The sequence below is a fragment of the Hypomesus nipponensis genome, chromosome 11 (assembly GCF_054491055.1).
Source record: "Hypomesus nipponensis isolate SF chromosome 11, ASM5449105v1, whole genome shotgun sequence".
NCBI lineage: Eukaryota > Metazoa > Chordata > Actinopteri > Osmeriformes > Osmeridae > Hypomesus > Hypomesus nipponensis.
The window spans coordinates 36551-58417 of NC_140371.1; the positions used below are offsets into that span (position 1 = coordinate 36551).

Consider the following 21867-nt stretch of genomic DNA (forward strand, 5'->3'; position numbering starts at 1 on the left):
CCCCCACACCACAAGGGATGTGTGGGGGGACAGAGAGAGGAGAACAGGGATTAGAGAATGCCAGGAGCAGCTAACAGTTACAGTCGTAATAGAATGAGATCCCCACCGGTCAAGTGTGGACTAGTGCAGCAATTTAACAAAGCTAAGAGGGTATTTGATGCAGCCCCACACACCAAGACAGCGACAGCCCCCCTCGGTTGGAACATGAAATCTGTTTATTCTACTAATAGGTTAGTATTCCACTCTAAAATAGGTTATATTTATACGAATAAGGATGAAAACAACCAGTCCCCCGTTGTACATTTACATTACATTTACATTTATTCATTTAGCAGACGCTTTTATCCAAAGCGACTTCCAAGAGAGAGCTTTACAAAGTGCATAGGTCACTGATAATAACAACAAGATAACCCCAAAGCATTGCGTGTAGCCAAAACAAGAAGTACACATTGTGAATAACCAAAAAATAAGTGTTAAAGGGAGGAAACCATAAGAGCATGTAGTTGGGCTTTGCCAGTTGTTCCGCGTCTCCACCGCCCTCCGACTCTGTCTCGACTCACTTGATAACAGATTTTGGCAGAGGAGAAGACACAAGTTTTTACAAGTTTCATAAGCACTTGCTCCATACTCCTCCAACGAGCAACTCTTAACTTTTGTTCTGAGGTAAAATTTGGTCAGAAAATGTCTAGATTCGGTCGTTCTGAAATCGTCTACTTTTCCCTGTGAAAGCAAGCTGTTTCACCTTTGGCCTAGTTCAGAAAAAATCTGAATTTCAGCAATCTGAATTTCAAGAATCTGAATTCCTGCAATCTGAATAAAAAAAATGTGTATTTTTGGATCAAAATAATTCTGTTTTATTAAATTCGGCATACAAATAATTCAGATATTATATATTCAAAAGCAAAATATTTCAGTTTTATGAAATTCGACACACACATATTTCAAATCTTTCATATTCAAATTGAGATACTTTTGTCAGCTTTCTAGCTCCATACAAATGGAGAGATAATGTTGAGACTCATGTAAATTATGTTATATGCACACTTGCTTCTAATAATGACCCATAAAGATTATAGCCAGCCATCCAGTCGTCAGTCATTTACTCTCCCTCTGAAACCATTACCCCCTCTCTCCCTCTGAAAACATTGCTCCCCTTTCTCTCTCTCTCTGACACCATTATTTCTCTCCCTCCCTCTAAATCCATTACTCCCTCCCTCGGAAACCATTACCCCTTCCTTCTCTATATGAAAACATGACACCCCTCCTCTCCCGATAAACAAAAACAACACAGAGAGGTATATCTTTAATATTTTAATTGTGCATCAGTTGGAAGTGAGGGGCGTGATATAACCTTTCTGTCCTTCTGACCTTGAGCCCCAATCCACAAGATCCTACAGGGAACCTCTACACTAGACACGGCTTGTAACCTTCTAACCCTAATCCTTCAACCAACTGTATTCCACTGAATAAGTACGTTTCTTCAATAGTAGTACAAAATAATTGCAACAGTACATGCCCTATACACTGTGAAGTGTTTGGCTTGGATGCCAAATCACCTTCGATACGGTATAATAAGTATGACAGCTGAGCATGAGATATTAGACCCTGCTGGTGTGGGTTAGGGTTAACCCTATGAGATATTAGACCCTGCTGGTGTGCAGAATTCTATCTTGACATGTGTCCAGATAATAAACCAGTAAACACTATAATACATACATTTATAAAACATACAAACAAGTACAATTTTCTCTTAGACACACAAGTGTATTCATAAAGATTTACAGGCGTTGACAGACTAAACAACGGCAGTGCACGTTTACCTTCTTGTCACCATAGCAGCCCAAAAGAGGGGGGGGGGGGGCTTCCAGGGTGTTTAGTAACAGAGAAGTAAGATGACATCCCCTCTCAACTCTCCACACCGTTCTACTCACCTTTCTCTATCCTCACCCTTTTCCCCATTTCCTTAACATCCTCTCCCCTCTTCTCACCCTTTCCGTCTCTCCTCACCACCCTGTCAGGGTGCAGGTCACCTAAACTAAATTTGTGTTGCTTGACCGTCAGTCCTTCCCTCCTCATTTCTTTTCTCATTCATTCCATGTGTCTTCTTCATGCTCCTCTACTTCTGTCTTTCTTCTTTCCTCCCCTCCCTACCTTCTCTCCTTTCCTCCTCCCTTGTTGCCCTGTCTTTTCCTCCTACCCTCCCCTCACTTCCCCCTCTCTTCCTCTCTTTTCCATCTTATCACCTCCTCTACACCCCTCATTACTCTCCTTCCCTCCTCTCCTCCTCTGTATTCCTTCTCCTCTCCCCTCTTCCCCCCTCATTCCTCCTCTCCTCAGAAGTTGTAAGGTGACACCAGCAGGGTGACCCTGGCCAGGTGTTTGGCCTGGAAGACTCTGTCTGAGTACTCTGCCATGTCCACCTCCACGCTGACCTCCTGTGGACCTCGTATTGGTTGGACCAGGATTAGCTCTCCCGTCTGCCTATCAGAACGCTGCATTACAAACAGGCCCCGCGGGTTTCCCCCGACAATGCCAAAGCGCAGGCTGTCTGGGCCGGAGCGCCCAGGGGAGGGAGGGCTGGGCGGGGCGGCGGTTGCCATACGGAACAGCGTGGCAGGCGTCTGGAGGGCGGAGGGTAGGGGCAGAAAGTGGAAGGAGATGGTCTTGGGGGCAAGATGGCAGGAACGGCTCTCCATGGGGCAAGGATTCCTCTCACACTGACTGTAAAGGGGAGGGGGAGCAAAACAGACGATTTAGAAAGGGGGAGGAAGAGCATATTGAGGGAGGAACAGGAGGGGCTTCGTATAGATCATTTAAATAAAGAAAAAGCATTAGAAGATAGAAATAACTTTCCTCTTCTAATGTATTTTTTGACACTCTCTCACCCTCCTATAATTACTCTTCAAATCAAATCAAATGTATTTGTATAGCCCTTTTTACACGCAAGCATGTCACAGAGGGCTTCACATACGCCCATAGAACTGCCCGTCAACCAACCTAAACCCTCAAGAAAGACAAGGAAAAACTCCCAGAAAAACTCCCAACGGGAGAAAAAATGGAAGAAACCTTGGGAGGAGCAATTCAGAGAGGGAGCCCCTCCTCCAGAGACGGTTGGTAAGAGAGAGGGGCAGAACACAAGCTGAACATAGTTATACAGTGTCAAAGGGGTAGACCGACGACCAGGCAGGTCCTAACAGCTCAAACCCCCCACACCACAGGGGATGTGTGGGGGTGGACACATCTCCCTTTCTGTTGTATTGACTGGCTTGCACTGGAGCTGTATTTCTCCCCAGGTTGTGCAGGCCTCAAGAGATCAGGCAGTACAACATTTCATGCCCGTGTTTCCAATCTGTGAGAAATTACCAAATGCAGCCAACAAGGTTTGTGTGCCTAGGGTGGAGTTTAGAGCAGGGGTCGGCAACCTTTTTGATGTTAACCAAATACAAATCAACTCAAATGAGTAGCATGTGCCTGCAGAGCCGGAGAGGCTGCAGTTTCAAGACCGCAGTTTCAGGACCGCAGTTCTAGGACCCTAGTTTGATCTGACAGTGAGTCAAGTGACGCAAGATCGGCGGCGTTTGAGGGGCCCCTAAACATTTAAATATATTAGTAAATCAGTTGACTTCTTGAAGAACTTACATTAATTGAAAGTGCACTTGACCTATTCCAAAGTATACTTTGAGGTACTTTAGGAAGTATACTTCATAAACTAAAAGTGCACTACACAGGCTACTTTACAGTATTCAAAAGTAAACTTCAAAAACAAGTGTTCTTTAAAGTGTACTAAATGAACTAAAAAGTGGGACAATTCAGTTCACATAGTACAAAAATGGTATATAAATAAGTACAATGCTCATATATAAATAAGTATACTGCTAGTACACTCTAAGTACCATGATAATAGTAAACTTTTTATACTTTAGTAGACTTACAAATTAAACTGAAGTTATTGCTGCCACCCATTACCTGCCTGTGAGAAGTGTGAAAAAGTTTATAGGGATTTTCTCTGCTAGTTAGAGTATTCAAGATACAGAGGTCTCAGAAAAATCTGCAACCAGGAGTAAGGACGCACAGATCACATTGACTTTTGGAAGGTGATAGTGAGTAGAAGACTGACAGGCTTGCCGGCTAGGCAGCTGACAGGCTACCTAAAGAATCTGGAGGTGAGGAGCATGGGTATTTGGTGCCTCGGAAGGGGCTCATACTTTCTCTAAATAGAGACCTGCTAGCAGACAGACAGGCTGATAGACAGACCGGCTGAAAGACCAATAGGCAGGCACACAGACCGACTGTAGATTGTCTACTCACAATGGAGACGTCTTGATGTAGCTCACATTGCCATGGGAATGTGGACACTCGGGGTTGACACACTGGAAGCCTCCGCCCGTGTTGATGCAGGTGGTCCCTCTGGAACAGTTATGCTGCTGGGACAGACACTCGTCCACATCTGGAGAGCACAACCCTCATGGAGTGGGAAGGAGGGAGAGGTGGGGGGAGAGACTCTTTTATTTAGTTCTACAGCTTTGTTTCACTCTGACTCATCTCCCATGCCGCTGCTGGGAAGAGTAAAGGTCACTCCTTCCACAAGCTAGCTTAAAGAAAGAAGGAGAAAGAAAAGCACAAGAAAAGCTTACAGGCTAACATTCTAGAAGGCTAACAGGATAGACGCTAACAGGCTAACCGACAGTGGGTTAACATGCTATCTAACAGGCTATCTGATAGGGCGATAACGCAGTAGCATGCTATCAGGCTAGCAGTTTAACATGCTTGAAAGCTAACAGACTAACAAGCAAAACGCTAGTAGGTTGCCAACAGACACAGAGCATAATCAGCCAGCCATCCCAACAGGCAGTCAGCCCACCCAACAGCCAACCCACCCAACAGCCATCTACCCTTACAAAAAAGAAGTATACTTCAAGTTTATTTTGGAAGTATACTTAGTATAAAAAGTATACTATTATCATGTTACTTAAAGTATACTAGCAGTGTACTTATTTATATACTTTTTTGTACTAAGTAAACTGAATTGGCCCACTTTTTAGGTCATTTAGTACACTTTAAAGTACACTTGTAGTGTATTTCAAGGTTTACTTCTGAATACTGCAAAGTAGCATGTGTAGTGCACTTTCAGTTCATCAAGTATACTTCCTAAAGTACTTCAAAGTATACTTTGGAATACTCTAAAGTAGCCTGTGTAGTGCACTTTCAGTTCATCAAGTATACTTCCTAGAGAACCTCAAAGTATACTTTGCAATACTTTCAAGTGCACTTTCATTTAATGTAGGTACATCAACAAGTAAACTTCTAAATGTAATTTTACTATTATTTACTAATGTATTAAAATGTTTATGGGCCCCTCAAATGCCTCAGATCTTGAGTCACTTGGCGAGAACGGGGCCCTCATAATAGTTTACTGCAGATTTGTAGCTTTTCACTGCGCATTCAATACCATTCCAAGAATCCAGCTGTTCTTATCAAATGTAACAGTCATTTAACTCATGGTTACAATGGTAAACCAGCACAACAATGACAATTACCACGCAACAAAACTCTACATTCTAAGCAGACACATTTAAAAAACGGAATTCATGAAGTTACATTTGTATTTCGAAAAAACTGCAAACTTATCAGCAAATTTTAACACTATTTACCGCCTTGCATCATGGGAATTGACTAGCCAATGAGCCACACTATCTTCATTATTTCACGTCGTTATTTCGTTCTTCAGTCAGTTTGACAGTATAACCTTCAAATTCTCAAGTAGCTTTATCGTTTTTTTCCATTAATACTCCAATTGATAATTATTAGTATAAGAGTATAGGGTTTCAGAATGTTTTAGCAGTAATTAAGGTTACAGCTTCAGTAACAAAAAAGACTCAATGTGCAATGCATTAGATTTTCATAGACATGAATAATTAGAACGAGATGGATCTAAAAAATGTAACCTGTAATGTACTTTAAAATTATTTTGACTGTTTTTGCTGTATAATAATAGAAAACATACATCCTACTCCAGAAAAAAATGTATACCATTTTCTGTTTCTAAGCATACTTCCTAAAAGTACGTTATTGAGTACGTTGTGAAGAGCTACGAATCTGCAATAAACTATTATGAGGGCCCCGTTCTCACCAAGTGACTCAAGATCTGAGGCGTTTGAGGGGCCCATAAACATTTTAATTAGTGCTGTCAGTTTAACGCGTTATTAACGGCGTTAACGCAAACCCAAATTAACGGCGTCAATTATTTTATCGCGCGATTAACGCTCTTTTTGGCCTAGCAAACTTTGTAGTTTTTTTCACATGCTGTTGCAACAACTACCGACGTTAGAAAAACTACAACACCACACCGGATCTAGCTAGACCGGAAACAAAACAACAGGCACGCCAAACACTCGTTTGGCTTGCGAGCTGGCTAAAGAGTAGTAGCAGAGCCCGTTTACGGATATTAGACATTCTCTGGTAGTAGGCTAACGTTACGTTTTGAGTGGATGACGAGCGCGAGATACCGAAATGGATGCCAATAAGATTCTGAATGGAAAGTTTGCTTTTAAAAAGTTGCCAAATGGTTCTATTGACAAGACCAGTGATCTGTGTGTTTTGTCGTTGTAAACTGAGCTATCATCGCAGCACGTCCAGTCTGAAATACCACTTGATGGCCAAGCACACAGCTGATGCAAATTCTCTGCCCCCTCGTCAAAGCCAGGCGATTGCAATGTTGTTTTCAATAAAAAAAATATTTGCACAAAGCAATCCGAACCACTTTTCTATGTTGATAAGAGCATTAAAATTTGAAAAAAGATTGGGACAAAAAGAAATCAGGGACATTTAGAATAGATAAAAATGTGCGATTAATTGTGATTAATTATTTTAATCGTTTGACAGCACTAATTTTAATGCATTAGTAAATAATAGTAAAATTACATTTAGAAGTTTACTTGTTGACGTACCTACATTAAATGAAAGTGCACTTGAAAGTATTGCAAAGTATAATTTTGAGGTTCTCTAGGAAGTATACTTGATGAACTGAAAGTGCACTACACAGGCTACTTTCCAGTATTCAAAAGTGAACTCGTTTCAAAGCATACTTAAAAGTATATTAAAAGTAAACTATGTTCTAAGTATACTTCTTAAAAGTATATTAAAAGTGAACTATTTTCTAAGCATACTTCTTAAAAGTATATCAAAAGTGAACTAAAAGTGTACTATCCATATTTTAGTATACTTATAGTATACTTTAATATACTTCTTTTTTGTAAGGGTAGCCCCACAGACTGCCCGCAAGCCCTAGTCTTTTTATTTACTGTAAACCTTTTTACTCGCCACGTGAGTTTGCTTCATTCATACTGGTCGTCGTCTACATGCCCCCTCAGGCTAGCGCCAACGAGGCTCAACATGTGTTTGCCAATCAGATATTGTGCGTGGAGCATGAAAATACGGATTCCTTGGTTATTGTGCTAGGCGACTTCAACAAAGGCAATCTCACTCAAGAACTCCCCAAATACAGACAACTGATCAAATGCCCTACCAGAGAAGGGAACACTTTGGATCACTGCTACTGCTCAGTAAAAAATACCATGTGGTTCCCTGAGCGGCACTTGGTCACTCAGACCACGCCATGGTCCACCTGATTCCTGCATACAGGCAGAAGCTAAAGCGCTGTAAGCCTGCAGTGAGGACATCAAAACAGTGGACCAGTGAGGCTATGGAGGATCTGCAGGCGTGCTTGGACTTTACTGACTGGGATATGTTCATGACTGCCTCCAATAGTCTGGATGAGCTCACGGAGGCTGTGACATCAGACATCAGCTTCTGTGAGGACTGCTGTATACCAACACACACCAGGGTGAGCTACAACAATGACAAACTGTGGTTTACAGCTAAACTCAGAAGGCCGAGGCTGGACAAAGAGGCCGCGTTAAGAAGTGGGGACAAGGACAGATTCAAGGAGTCGGAGAACAGGTTTAGCAAGGCGGTGAAAGAGGTTAAACGACTGTACTCAGAGAGGCTGAAGCGCCAGTTCTCTGCTAACGACTTATTACTGGAGAGGGCTCAGGCAGATTACCAACTTCAAGCCCAGAGCCCCCCACTCCACTAACGACTCTCGTCTGGCCAACGTCCTGAACGAGTTCTACTGTCGTTTTGAAAGACAACTTGACTGCCCTGAACCATCCCTTCCCTCCCCCCCGCTCCCCACCAACTCAGTGATGACACTCTCCATTCAGGAGAGTGAAGTTAACAGACTTTTCAAGAGGCAGAACCCACGCAAAGCAGCTGGGCCAGACGCTGACACCCTCAAGAACTGTGCTGACCAGCTGTCTCAGGTGTTCACCTATATCTTTAACACCTCCCTGGAGAGATGCCATGTGCCAGCCAATCTCAAGTCCTCCACCATCATCCCTGTGCCCAAAAAGCCCAGGCCAACTGGACATAATGACTACAGACCTGTCGCCCTGACTTATGTGATAACAAAGTCTTTTGAGCACATGGTGCTGGCACACCTTAAATCCATCACAGACCCTCTACTGGACCCCCTGTAGTTTGCCAACAGAGCCAACAGGTCTGTGGACGACGCAGTTAACATGGCCCTCAACTTCACTCTACAGAACCTGGACTCCCCAGCATCCTATGCCAGGATCCTGTTTGTGGACTTCAGCTCTGCCTTCAATACCATCATCCCAGCCCTGCTTCAGGACAAGCTCTCCCAGCTGATTGTGCCTGATTCCACCTGCAGGTGGATCACAGACTTTCTGTCTGACAGAAAGCAGTGCGTTAAGCTGGGAACACAAGTCTCTGACTCCAGGTCCATCAGCACCGAATCACATCAGGGCTGCGTCCTTGCTCCTCTGCTCTTCTCCCTGTACACCAACAGCTGCACCTCCAGTCATCGACGACACCACCCTCATTGGGCTCATCTCTGGTGGAGACGAGTCTGATTATAGGCGGGAAGCGGCCAACCTGGTGACCTGGTGCAGCCAGAACAACCTAGAGCTCAATGCTATTAAGACAGTGGAGATGGTTGTGGACTTCAGGAAGCACACAGCCCCACTCACCCCCATCACCGAGTGACTCCCCAGTCAACACTGTGGAGTCCTTCCGCTTCCTGGGCACTATCCTCTCCCCAGGACCTCAAGTGGGAACTGAACATTGGCTCCCTCATCAAGAAAGCACAACAGAGGATGTACTTCCTTCGGCAGCTGAAGAAATTCAACCTGCCACAGACAATGATGGTGCACTTTACTCAGCCATCATTGAGTCCATCCTCACCTCCTCCATCACCGTCTGGTACGCTGCTGCCACTGCCAAGGACAAGAGCAGACTGCAGCGTGTCATCCGCACTGCTGAGAAGGTGATTGGCTGCAATCTGCCTTCCCTCAAGGACCTGCACACCTCGAGGACCCTGAGGGCGAGTGAGGTAGGTTGTGGCCGACTCCTCCCACCCTGGACACTCCCTGTTTCAGTCACTCCCCTCCAGCAGAAGGCAGCGGTCCATCAGGACCAATAATTCACGCCACAAAAACTGTTTTTTCCCTTCTGCTGTTGGCCTTTTCAACAAGGCCTAGAGTCCACACTGACTCTAATGACTTCCTGCTTAAAACACATTGCATTTACACAATTGTATCTTGTACATTTGTATTTTTTATAATATTAGTTTTTTAGTTTTTTATATTGTAATTGGCAACTAATATTTGATTTCATGACAACTTTTATTTTATTGTACATGTTATTTAATTCTAATTCCAGTTAGTACTGCTAGTTTATGTACCCTTTGTACCCTTAGTATAGATAGTCCACATATTTACATTTTAGGTTCCTATATGTTTATTGTATGCACCTTCCTGCCAAAGTAAACTCCTTGTCTGTGCAAACTTTCATGGCGAATAAATCCCATTCTGATTCTGATTCTAAGACAGTGTGTGTGGGTGTGTGTGTGTCTGCAGGGTTTCTGAGTGTGTGTGTGTGTATAGCAGTCTCTGTGTGCAAAGTCTCTGTGTGTGTGCAGTGTCTCTGACAGTGTGTGTGTGTGTATACAGTGTCTCTGACGGTGTGTGTGCAGATCTCTGATGGTGTGTGTGCGTATACAGTGTCTCTGATTGTATGTGTGTGCAGATCTCTGACAGTGTGTGTGCAGTGTCTCTGATTATGTGTGTGCTTACCCTCACAGCTGCGCGAGTCGGAGAGCAGCTTGTAGCCGTGGGGGCAGGAGCATTGGTAGGACCCGGGTACGTTCACACACGCATGAGCACACAGCTTCCCTCCCTGGTCCAGCCGAAACACCTCACATTCATTCACATCTGGGAGAGAGAACACACAGATATACTTACTCACAACTGCGGCAGCGGCAGCGCGTCTGTCTGCTTTGCGGGGAAGATGGCAGAAAGTGCAGAACCCAGCTTGACCGCAGCAAAGGAAGTGATTGTAACCCCAAAAGATCTATAGAGTGATGTCTGGAAATATTTTGGATTTTGGTCAGTTGATGGTAAACTTGTTGACCCTACAGCTGAAGTATTGTGTAAACTATGTAAGCTAGAGTTAGCTCACCATTCAAAAACTAGCAACTTGAGGCTACATCGTCGGTTCTATACTGTAAAAATTCAATTAATGTTAATAATATTTGTTTCAATCACTGAATGAAGCCTGCCATATTTGGGACAAGCAGGGGCGGATTAAGGTGGTCAGGGGCCCCTAGGCTGCTCTTTATGTGAGCCCCCCCCCCCCCTCTTAAATATTGTGCTTTACTAGAAATGGTCCACATGCAAATAAGGTGAACTGACATACACACACATTGAGACAGCCAACTGTACAGTGTTATCTTTACATTCCTACAGTGCTAAAATCAGCCCAAACGCGTGAGTTCTAAATATTTCCGACACTTCCACTAGAGTGAGTTATTTTTGCAAAATGGAAGCTAGCTAGCTTTAGCAAAGAACGTTTATATTCAATATACGTATATAAGAGATGTAAGTGGAAAGAATACCAGACATAACCCTTTGCCTCCACCGCAGGGGCGTAGCCAGAATTTTTTGGGGGGGTAGGCCTAGAAAAATATGGATAGGCATCTTTTCAGTTTTTTTTTTAACTTATTTACTTTGCGATGTGCACCCGGTGCATAATGTTTTGGAGATATTTTCGTTTTTGGGTAGACCTTAGAACAAATTGGGTAGGCCTCTGCCTATCCAGGCCTACCCGTGGCTGCGCCCCTTTCCACAGCCTCAAAACAATTACTATGAACGGAATGTAACTATGAACAGCAAAGCAACAGAATACCCTGCATTCACAGTTCAACTGCAAGCTGGTAATCGCTTTTAGCTTTATTAACCAAAAGGTAGGCTACTGCATCTGCATCAGTGCAGAACATGTTTTACTGAGGCAAAATCACAACATCAGTGGTGGAAGAAGTATTCAGATCCCTAAAAGTACTAACACCACCAGTGTTGGGTGTAACGCGTTACTAAGTGACGCGTTACTGTAATGAAATTACTTATCCACTGAAAAAGTAAAGTAAGGGATTACTGTTAATTTTTAGGTAATTTTATTACAGTTACTTGTAATGTACTTGCGTTACATACTGTAAATTAGTCAAACAGTTCTGTGTAAATCAATATTGAATTAAAATCTAAATGTATACATTTAAGGTAAAAGTGAACGCTGCCTCTTTTAAATCGTTAGCTGTAGTGCAGTTGCACGGGAGACGCAAGTTTTTGCTGCATAAGCGCGGGCTCTAGCTGTTTGAAGTGGAAGATTTTGGACTCGGCTGCAGCAAGTAGCTCTAGCTGTTTTACCAAATGGAAATATTCCAAGCTCTTCACCTTTTTGTCACAGGCTAACAAGAACATTAATGTAAAGTGCAAGCTATGTCCTGGGGAGAAAAAATGATATGCGGCTGCGGCTAGCACAAGTAACCTACTGAAGCACCTCACAAGGCAGCATCGACGAACAGTTTTGAGTGATCAATGTTTATCATGAAAGTTTGCACAGACTAGGAATTTACTTTGGCATCGACAGATAACACCTCAGCAACACCTGTTAAGCAGCCAAAACTTGATTTTACATCGCCAGTGCAGAAAGTGTCTGAAGGTGAGCTTAAAAAAAATATTGCAAACTAGATTGCAGGAAGAGATGCTACTGCTGCGTACTGTAGAATCCTGTGATGTCATGTTTAACTTAGAAGTTAAGCTTTTGTGTTATGCACATATTGTTTGGTAACTAAAGATGAAAGAAGGTTACATTTGGTTACAGGTTACACGTGTTACTAAAATGTTAAGTATTAGTAGGCTATGTTTAAAAAAGCTAAAAGGCTAAATTGTTCCAAGTTTGACTCGTATTTAATTATTGAAAGACTTTCCTTTCTGTTGTCTATCCAGTCAAGGTTTTTAGGGATTGTAAGAAGTACTGCATTACATTACTTATTGAGTAATTAAATTACTTTTCAGACAGAGTAAATACTGTAGTAGTTTCATACAAACTACTGAAAAACAGGATGCAAGTTAGAACAGTATGTCTCATTTAGTATCTATTAACAGCACCGGCAAGGGCTGGCCTGATAGGTCTGCCAAACTGCCTCAGAGCATTGCCTTAAAAGAAGAAATATGCTCCGATACCCTCATAGGTCAGAGTGTCTTGGAGTGGCTGAAGTGCGCAACAACATGTAATGAGGGACAGGGCTATCTGTGTATCAGGGTTCCAGGCCGATTGCCAATTAAATATTTGGATGACGTGCATATCCTGTATAAAATGTCCTGCGTAACTATGAAAGTTTTAGGTTGGTCTGAGAGCTGAGGCGAGCCTGGTGAATGTATTCTGTTCCGGGCACAATAAAGTAAGACCTTTGTTATAATCGACTACGACTTGCAGAAATCCTTATTGTCCCCATCAACTGACCTTGGACCATAGAGAGAGCAAATTGAGTCCACAACATTACAAAACTACAATATTGATGAAGTAATTAGTAATACATAACTTTTTTGAAGTAACTTACCCAACACTGAAAACCACACACTAGTACCAATAGCACTAACTCTCCCAAATTCGCTGAAATATTACTGATGGCCAATGCTAGCTGGCAGTCCTCCTGATGTGGATCTTACATTTACATTTATGCATTTAGCAGACGCTTTTATCCAAAGCGACTTCCAAGAGATAGCTTTACAAAAGAGCATAGGTCACTGATCATAACAACGAGGTAGTCCCAAACATTGCAAGCAGCCAAAGACATCTTGTCTTTGACTGGATAAAGATTCAGCAGCCTTGAAGAATCCATTCAATTTCGGAATATGTTTCAGGATATCTTGGTCAGTGCCGCTGCTAGCCATTTTGGTGCCCTAGGCATAATTCCTTTATGATGGGAATTCGAGGTGTTAGTTCGAGGTGTATAGGCTAACTATAAGTTAGCAGCATATTTCCCGTATTTAACAATAATTAAACATGGACTTACCTAAAAGTGATGCACGGGCATCATCTTGCAGTTTATTTCTTTTTCTGCCCCTAACTCCTGTTGTCTTTTTGAGGCCATTTTCGAAAAGTTTACCTAGCCTACTGTCAAAGTTCGTCAGGCCACTGAGATAGAAAAGGGCACCCATGGCGAACTTTGGAAAGTTGAGTGTGTATTTGTTTTTTTGTGGGGAGGGGGTGGGCACCATCGTGACGTTTTTTGAGCAATTAAATATATCTCTTGTTTTGCCTGTTTTGTGATAAACATGCCTAAAAGGTGCGTAATATTTATATAGGCCTACTGAAATAATATCGGCATTATAATTATAAAAATTATGATGATTTTTCAGTTGGCAAATTTTTGGTGCCCCCTCAGGCTTGGTGCCCTACGCACAGCGCGTAGTGCGCGTTGTGGGAGCGGCGGCACTGATCTTGGTCACGTTGTTCTTTTAACCTTTGTATTTTGCGTTTTTGTGCTCAACTTTAATACTTTACTTTGGTAATTCTGCCACTATGCCATCTAGCAATAGCAGTGAGTAATGAATATGATGGACATGATTTGACCAGCAGCAGCTGATTGGGTAGATGTGACTTGGGTCACATCTGTCCAATCACTTGCTTATTAAAAAAGAAAAAGTTTCTTATGGGCCAATTAGGGTCTTTATTTTTCCCGCTGAAGTACATTTAAAATATTAAAAAACAATACGGCCAATCCGGGGTCCCCTGCACACATGGGGCCCCGCCTGCACATTAATCCGCGCCTGGGGACAAGCATTGCGACCTTAAATTGCTTGCACAAAACTCTTGATCAGAACTCAGCATTTGTTTATTGTTGTCGTTCATTTTTCAATGCTATGCGCAGAGCACGACGGTGCAGGTGAGAGAGAAAGACGAAAGAGTGAGTGTGTGCCAGCGAGAGGCCAAGGTCTGCGGTCTTGGCCATTAGTTTATGTACTTATTTTAGTGTAGGTAATATGTTCCCTTTGCTGCCTGAACCAAAATTCTGAACTTTCCATATGCTGTTGAAATATGATGTTCATATTAATATTTTATGAATTTTCATATGAAATCATACATCTTAACTGTTGATACTATATTGAAGGGGAGAAGTAGAAGATTTTTATGATGTAAATAAATATATGATTACTTAAAGGGGCAATTGACTGGGTTTTTGGGGTATTTCACACTGTTCCTTAAGGTCTCCGAATAGGGTATGTAACGTTGGTTGGGTTGAAAATGGCCCGGGTGCTGTTCTATGCCCCCTGAGAGATCCTCTGAAATGTTCCTGGGAAAAAACACTAGCTTTTCTCCTTTTATGGTATGCTCATTAATATTTAGATTAGCTGCAAGCTGATTGGTTGGTTTTCAACGAGCAAAGCTGGGGAGCAAAAGCGCAACATGGCCAACAGCAGCGCTCGCTGAAAAATCGAAGTTGGAGACTTGAAATAAAAACGCGCAAATAAATCTATTGTGTCTACAAATCACTGTTTTCAACAGATTGACTATATATAATTTAAAATAATAACATTACTTGTTTCCACTTCTGTTGTTGAAGCAAACTGGATTGACTTAGGTGGGTATAAAGTTAGGCTACAGCTTAGCAACCAAACCATATCGTGATTCTACTCGGCGTCAGTTAGCTAGCTAGGTCTAGATATCTTGCTGAAAAATAACATGACAAAGATCTCGACAAACATCGTGCATCGTGAATTGTAGATTTACATGACACAGGTTATTTATTTGAATGAAACACAGTCAGGAACATGAATCAACGTTAGTCCCATTGCCAACAAACTAGGCTAAATGATCACACAGTCAACCTATGCTCTTGCGTTAGCAAGCTAAATTTGTTTACATGCCTACAGTCTAGGTGTTACTACTAGCAACAGTTACTAGCAATGCTAATGTATCCTGTATCTAGCACCTGCCTTTCTCCAGTTCTTTCAAATAGATTATCTATACAGGCGTTAGCAATAAGCCAGACTGCTGTTCGTTGTCTGGCTATTTTTCAGAATCTTCCCTTCTAATGCCGACTACAGCTAGTCTAGTTAGAGTCATTTGATGTGTGTAGAAAAACGTATTTAGCATTCTACCTGGTATGCTATATACAGGAAACGTTAGCATTGCTAATAACTGTTAGCACAACATCATACTGTCCTTATAGCTTGCGGTTGCAATGGGCATACGGTCGGTACAACACCTCTTTCCAGGTTCAGGTTCCTAGCAAATCCTGCTTGAAATTGTACAAGGTTGTCAAAACCGTCTTGGGTGAAATGTTCAGAGCAAATGAATGATTGAGCGTTGACCTTCGCCGGGATTTTCAGCAGCCATGCCTGTTGAATGTTTGGCTCCTTGGGAAGACTGTGAGTGTTAGCCTTCCCTGTACAGCCTAGAACACAGCATTTACAGCCGTGGTCCATTTTCAATATCCTTGTTATAATTCAAAACGTTCTTCTTTGTAATTCCTTATAAGTAGCCTACACAGAGCAGCGTGCAGCTAAACTAGTATCAGAGATAGATGCTACCTCGGGCTGGTCTGGATGTCAATTCTGGGGCGTGACAAAGATACAGACCAGAGCCAATAAGAGGGCGATCACCGGTCCTACGTAGGACCGGTAGCTTTGTTGAAATCTCTTTTTGAGATTTGAATAGGAAAGAGGTGTCAATGGACTTTGATATTCACGGTATGTTCAGTTTACCCACCGAACTGTCGTTATTCAACTATGACAAGGTAAAATCGGTTCTGCAGTCAATTGCCCCTTTAAGGCAAATCATATTTTATCAAGGTGATTTCAGGCAACCATTTTTTACAAAAACTTCTCCATCCACCATACCTCATCAGACAACTTAAGTTTCAAGATGGAGAAATACTTTGAGTTTATGGAATATCCACAGATCTGTGGGCAATCTAGAACAGAAGACAGATTAGAAATATCATCTTTTGATAAAAAGTTATGACCATTCTAGTGATTAGTGGAAACTAGGGGGAAACCGGAATTCCTCTCCCCTAAAAGTAGCTAGCGCTATAGCTGGATACTCTTCTGGATAACTAAAAAACGTTTGGCTGTCTTCCACAATCAATTGAATTGGCCAAACAAAGCATGTACATTTAGCTTACAGTGTACATAAACTGGTTGGTTAATGTTGTTTTTCCAAGTTTTTTTTTTTATCTGCTAAAATCAAAGCTAAACAGTGCTATTACCGTCATAGCTGCCTGTCACAAACGCCCAAGCCAGACACGTATGCTAATTCTTTCCTGGAAAACTTGTCACTCCCACAAACAAATTATTTGTAAGTAAAAAGTTTAGACTTTTAATTGACAATATTGTCAACACATATTAAGAAACTTGTCTTTACTCATTATATCGACTCCGATTTCAATTTGAAGCTGTTAATCTAACACTGTAGGCAATCTCCCATGGTATAGACCAATTATCACCCTACATCACACAATTGTCAAGCAGGCTCAACTGCGCATATCGGTTGCAAAAGACGAACTTCTCCCTGAAGTTACACTTGGAGTGTCGATTAGGTCATCATATATCTCTGGCCACTGGATTGCAGGGCTTGACATTAACTTTTTGAGGCTCTTGGCCTTCAGACAAATACATTTACGTTTCACTTGTCTATGCACAAAAGTCACTTGACCCCTATACCCTTAAATAGTCTGACCAAGTGATCAGGCAAAACTAGCCTGGCTAACGGAGGTCGCTTTCTGAGGCAAATGACAAATGAAACAGGCTTGGTTAAACAACACCGAGATGCTGGCTATCTTCATCAGACTCGTATCTACATTAGGCAGTCCTCCCTGACATTTCTGTTGTAGAATGGAGTGAAATACAACATTGTGCACACTGCCAGTGAGCGAGTCTAATGTCAAAACAGTGTAACGGGGACGCAGTCTCACTCAGATTGCCAGTTTTAACAAATCAGAAAAATAATCGGACCAGCTGGCTAAAAGCAGAATTCTCTTGAAAGCTGCCCTGCTCGACATTTTAGATGTAGATTTGACTGTAAAACTGTAAAATTATGAACTTTGTGACATGACGTGAAGACACGCTTGCCGCTTGTCTATGCAGTCTGTCCCGGGCGACAGATCAATGGGTAATCGCTTTCTCTCTAAAAGGCTGTCCTCCTCAACTTTTTTGGTCTTTTTAAATCTAACTATTTGTATTAACCGTGTGGTCCTTTTGCCATTTCAAATGCTATCCTTTCCTGGTTTTCTGCAACCACATTGTGCGCGCAGCCCGAATGTTTAGAAAACAAATAATTGGTCTATCCGTTCTGGCTCCGCCACGGAAAACAATGGCTGCCTTTGCTGACGATACATTTATTTCCCCTTCCCAGTAATCCCTTAACCAATGATATGTGCTTTGAGTTGAAGTTGTCATGAGTATCTGGAAGTTTTCAGAAATAAAATCGGTGATTGGACAGCGAAGATATTAAGGCGGGAACCATGGGAACTTTTGTTCCCATATTTGAATGGTCCGGCAGGAAAGATTTTGAGGTGTTATAGGTTACTTTAGGCTGGTATTGCGTCGGTGAAACGATAACGTTCAGTCATTTAGCATTCAGTCACTTAGCAGACACTCTTATCCAGGGCGATAACGTCTTCCCACAGTGTGTATATCACTTTGGTTTTATTGGATGTTGCATCTTAGTTTTTTTGGAACACAAACTTCTCATCCAGAAGTTGCAGATTGGGTGGAATTGTTAGCCTGGGTGCCAGCCCAACTTTTCCCCACCCACAAAAAAATTTGGTCGGGAAGTTGGGTCTGGAGGGTCTCGTATTGGGAACAACTACATAAAACCAGGATCTGGGCGGACCAATGAAATTGCCAGGGCAGGCTTTATGTGATGATGGACAGATGATCAACAGTATCCTAATCAACAATGTCATGAAAGAGCCCTTGGGTTGAATTCATTTTCAACAAACAACATATTACGTTGCTCTGATTGGTTGTAGGTCTATCCAATTGAGCGTAGAGGCATTTGTTTTACAAGTTCGGTTGAAACAAACCATAGTCTAACTAACCCTAACCCTAAACGCCCCATAGTCACAGCCCAACGGAGAGTTTTCAGACTCATATTCTGACTAGAATTATGAGTATGACAACGTCAGGCTATGGAATTGTGGGTATATTACGTTAAATGCGTTAAACAAAAATAACGAATTAATCCTGTAATTTAATCATAACGCGTTATTTTTCACAGCCCTAGTTTAAACTTAAATAAATTAGCCATACCTACATTATACAAGTAGTTTTGTCTCATTGTATTAATTTGAATATGTGTTTTTTTTTAAGGAAAGATTCAAACGTCATTTTTGAGCAATTTTTACAGCCCTAATAGGTAGTCATCAACAGGCCCAAACAGAATACGCGGGTGCAGAATTCCGACGAAAACCCGCGGATTCTCAAGTACAACAAATTGGTCTGAGGCAAAATGTAAATACACTTTTCAACTTATATTACGTCTCTGTTATTAAAACATTAGCCAAAAATGCTAAGAATTGAAAAGGAAACATTTAACCCAAATTACAACAAGAGCCAGGGCCAGGGAGTTTTCAGCCGATCATTATGAGGATGGATCAATACTTTTTTGTAAAGTCTGTCAACATTCAATTGATCATATTTGCCATCAAACTGTTGTGGAATGTCTTCGGTCGCTCCTACATAAGAACAGGAAGGCTAGCGGAATTCCGCAGAGTTTCAGTCTGAATAACCGCAGAAAATGTGAAAAAAATCTGCGTATTCCGTTTGGGCCTGGTCATCACATATATAAAGACCTAGCGGTTTTTAGGGGCAGAAATATGGCAGCGGGTGTGGTATATGGATTGCAAGTGCCCAACACTTGCAGTGTGTGTCCATATCTTGCCTTTTCTTTAGGTAAGAGGTGATCCAAAGAAACGTGGGAAGGTATATTTGCCGGCGTTTTCTGCGTCTCAACGGTGTGAGCCGCTATCACCAGCAGCTTTCTGCCCTCCAGGTCACCGCGGATGTCACATGACTGAAAACTATGAATAGCATTGCCAACTCATTGTAAGGCATACGTAAGTTGTTCTGATCGTGTTGGTGGGATACATATTTGTCAAAACAACAAATGTTGTCGTAATAATGCTTTGTATACAACCGTTCACGGTAACATTTGTTATTTACATCAATGTTACAGCTAATCTAGAAGAGCCACAGTGTATGCCAATCATGCAAACTCTTGTAAACTCATTTTACTTGTCTTTAATGATAGACATATTACAGGTTATGGTCCAGAAGATGGAAACATTGGAGGAGAACCAGCGAGAGGCTCTCCTATTCAAGCGACTATAGGGAAGACACACTGAAGAGGTGCCAGTGATGGACCTACAGGTGGCCCAAAGACAGGCTGAACTCCAAGACCTTGAGGAGCGCCTTAAGGTGCTGGAGTTCCAAAAGAGAGTGGTAGGTGTTTTGAGATGCCATGAACTATGGCTCACACGCAGCATTCAACGTTCAAATTAGTGCTGACAATAAGTTCATGACTTCTAATTGCAGATGCAGTGATTAAGTGGAAGACGGGACTGGGAGAGAACGCTGTGGAGCTCCTGATAGCAGAGACACTCAAACGCCCCGGCAGCCCATTCAAAATAAGCCAGGTGAATGAATCATGATTGCAGCTTCCATATCCAACCTTTCACATGGCTATGTGACAAAAAACTAGAATCCCATAATATTTTTTTGATGATGTATCCTGCTTGACCCCAACCAATCGGGCTTCAAGACCGGCCACTCCACAGAGACTGCCCTCCAGTCTGCCAGAGCGGCTTCGAGGTCATCCGTCATCATTCTGCTGGACCTTTCTGCAGCGTTTGATACGGTTAACCACCGGATCCTGCTCTAGAGACTTTCTGAGATGGGCATCACTGGCACTGCACTCCAGTGGATCTCATCCTACCTATCGGGAAGATCCTACCAGGTCTCCTGGGGAAGCAAACTGTCAGACCCTCGCCAGCTCTCCACTGGTGTCCCACAGGGCTCCGTCCTTGGACCCCTCCTCGTGTCTCTGTATACCACCTCACTTGGAACAATCATCCCATGGCTTCTCCTACCACTGCTACGCTGACGACACGCAGCTTTACCTGTTGTTCCCCCTGACTGATCCGGGGATCTCAGCTAGGATTGAGCCCTGCCTTGCAGACATCTCCGCCTGGATGACCGAGCACCACCTCCAGCTGAACCTCGCCAAAACAGAACTTATCATCCCGGCCAAACCCTCCATCTCCCACGACCTCCCAATCACCCTGGGATCTGCAATGGTGACCCCTTCATCCTCTGCCAGGAACCTTGGGGTTACCATGGGTGAAGAGCTCTCCCTCACGGCCCACATTGCTGCGGTCTCCCGGTTGTGTAGATTCACCCTCTACAACATCCGGAAGATCAGGAAATGCCTGTCTGAGAACTCCACCCTGATGCTTGTCCAAGCACTTGTCCTGTCCAACGGTCTTCTTCAGACAACTGCCTGGTGGTCCCACCACTCAAGACCGCCCGGTCCCAACACAAGCTCTTCTCCTGCCTGGCCCCTCAGTGGTGGAATCAACTCCCCACCTCCATCAGAGACACAGAATGTCTCTCCACCTTCAAGAGAAGGCTCAAGACGCACTTGTTCTGGGAGTATAACGTTACTTAGGAATGGTTTGCTGAACCCAATGCTAGTTTCTTCAAGGATCACAATGACTCTTGCTTAGAGACTTGCTCTTGTTGGTTAGTGGTAAATGATTTAAACTGTTGCATTCGCTGCAAAATATTCTATTTAGTTATTTTTATTTTACTGTTGCTTGCTTTTCTAAAGGTACACTTGCACTTAGAGATTCATGTTGTTTAATTGTAACTTGCTTAACTACATGCTCTTATGGTTCTTCCCTTTGACACTTATTTTTTGGTTCAGGCAGGAGGACTCAGTATGTCTTACTAATACTTTATTGCACACTATACAATACATGATTGTACATTGATTTGATTTGGCATTGTGGTTCTGCTCGCATCGCTCCCTGCCGCATCCAACGAGACACCGTCTGGACCTCCGAGCAGAGAGCAGCGACGCATTCCCCAACACAAAACCACATGCCAGACGAGACTATGAGACATTACTGTGTGTAGGTGGTGCCCCTGTAGATATGGTGGAGATGAGCGTCTGTTACCCATACATACCTTCAGCATTGTATCTCAGCGCACCGGTACCCCTTATGCGTCAAGTGACTGAATTGAATAGGTTGAAGGGGTACCGAATGAGGCACATCTCCACATACCAACTGAGGCACTGCCTCTTCAAACCAACTGAGGCATGGCCCCGATATTCCAACTGACGCACGGCCTCGACGTACCAACAGAGGCATGGCCTCGACATACCAACTGAGGCACGGCCTCGACATACCAACTGAGGCACGGCCTCTACTTACCAATTGAG

General features: G+C 42.9%; 1 protein-coding gene across 1 annotated transcript in view; it reads right to left on the minus strand.

Annotated features, from left to right (window-relative positions):
- Nucleotides 1-2329: 2329 nt before the first annotated feature.
- Nucleotides 2330-21867, minus strand: part of fbln7 (fibulin 7) — a 51602-nt gene continuing 32064 nt past the window's right edge. Inside the window, exons 6-8 of the mRNA XM_084709963.1 lie at nt 10155-10292; nt 4309-4447; nt 2330-2721 (exon numbers count right to left, since the gene is read on the minus strand). Of these exons, the coding sequence (XP_084566089.1) occupies nt 2334-2721; nt 4309-4447; nt 10155-10292 (665 nt within the window). The 3' untranslated portion in view covers nt 2330-2333. The remainder of the gene's footprint in view (nt 2722-4308; nt 4448-10154; nt 10293-21867) is intronic.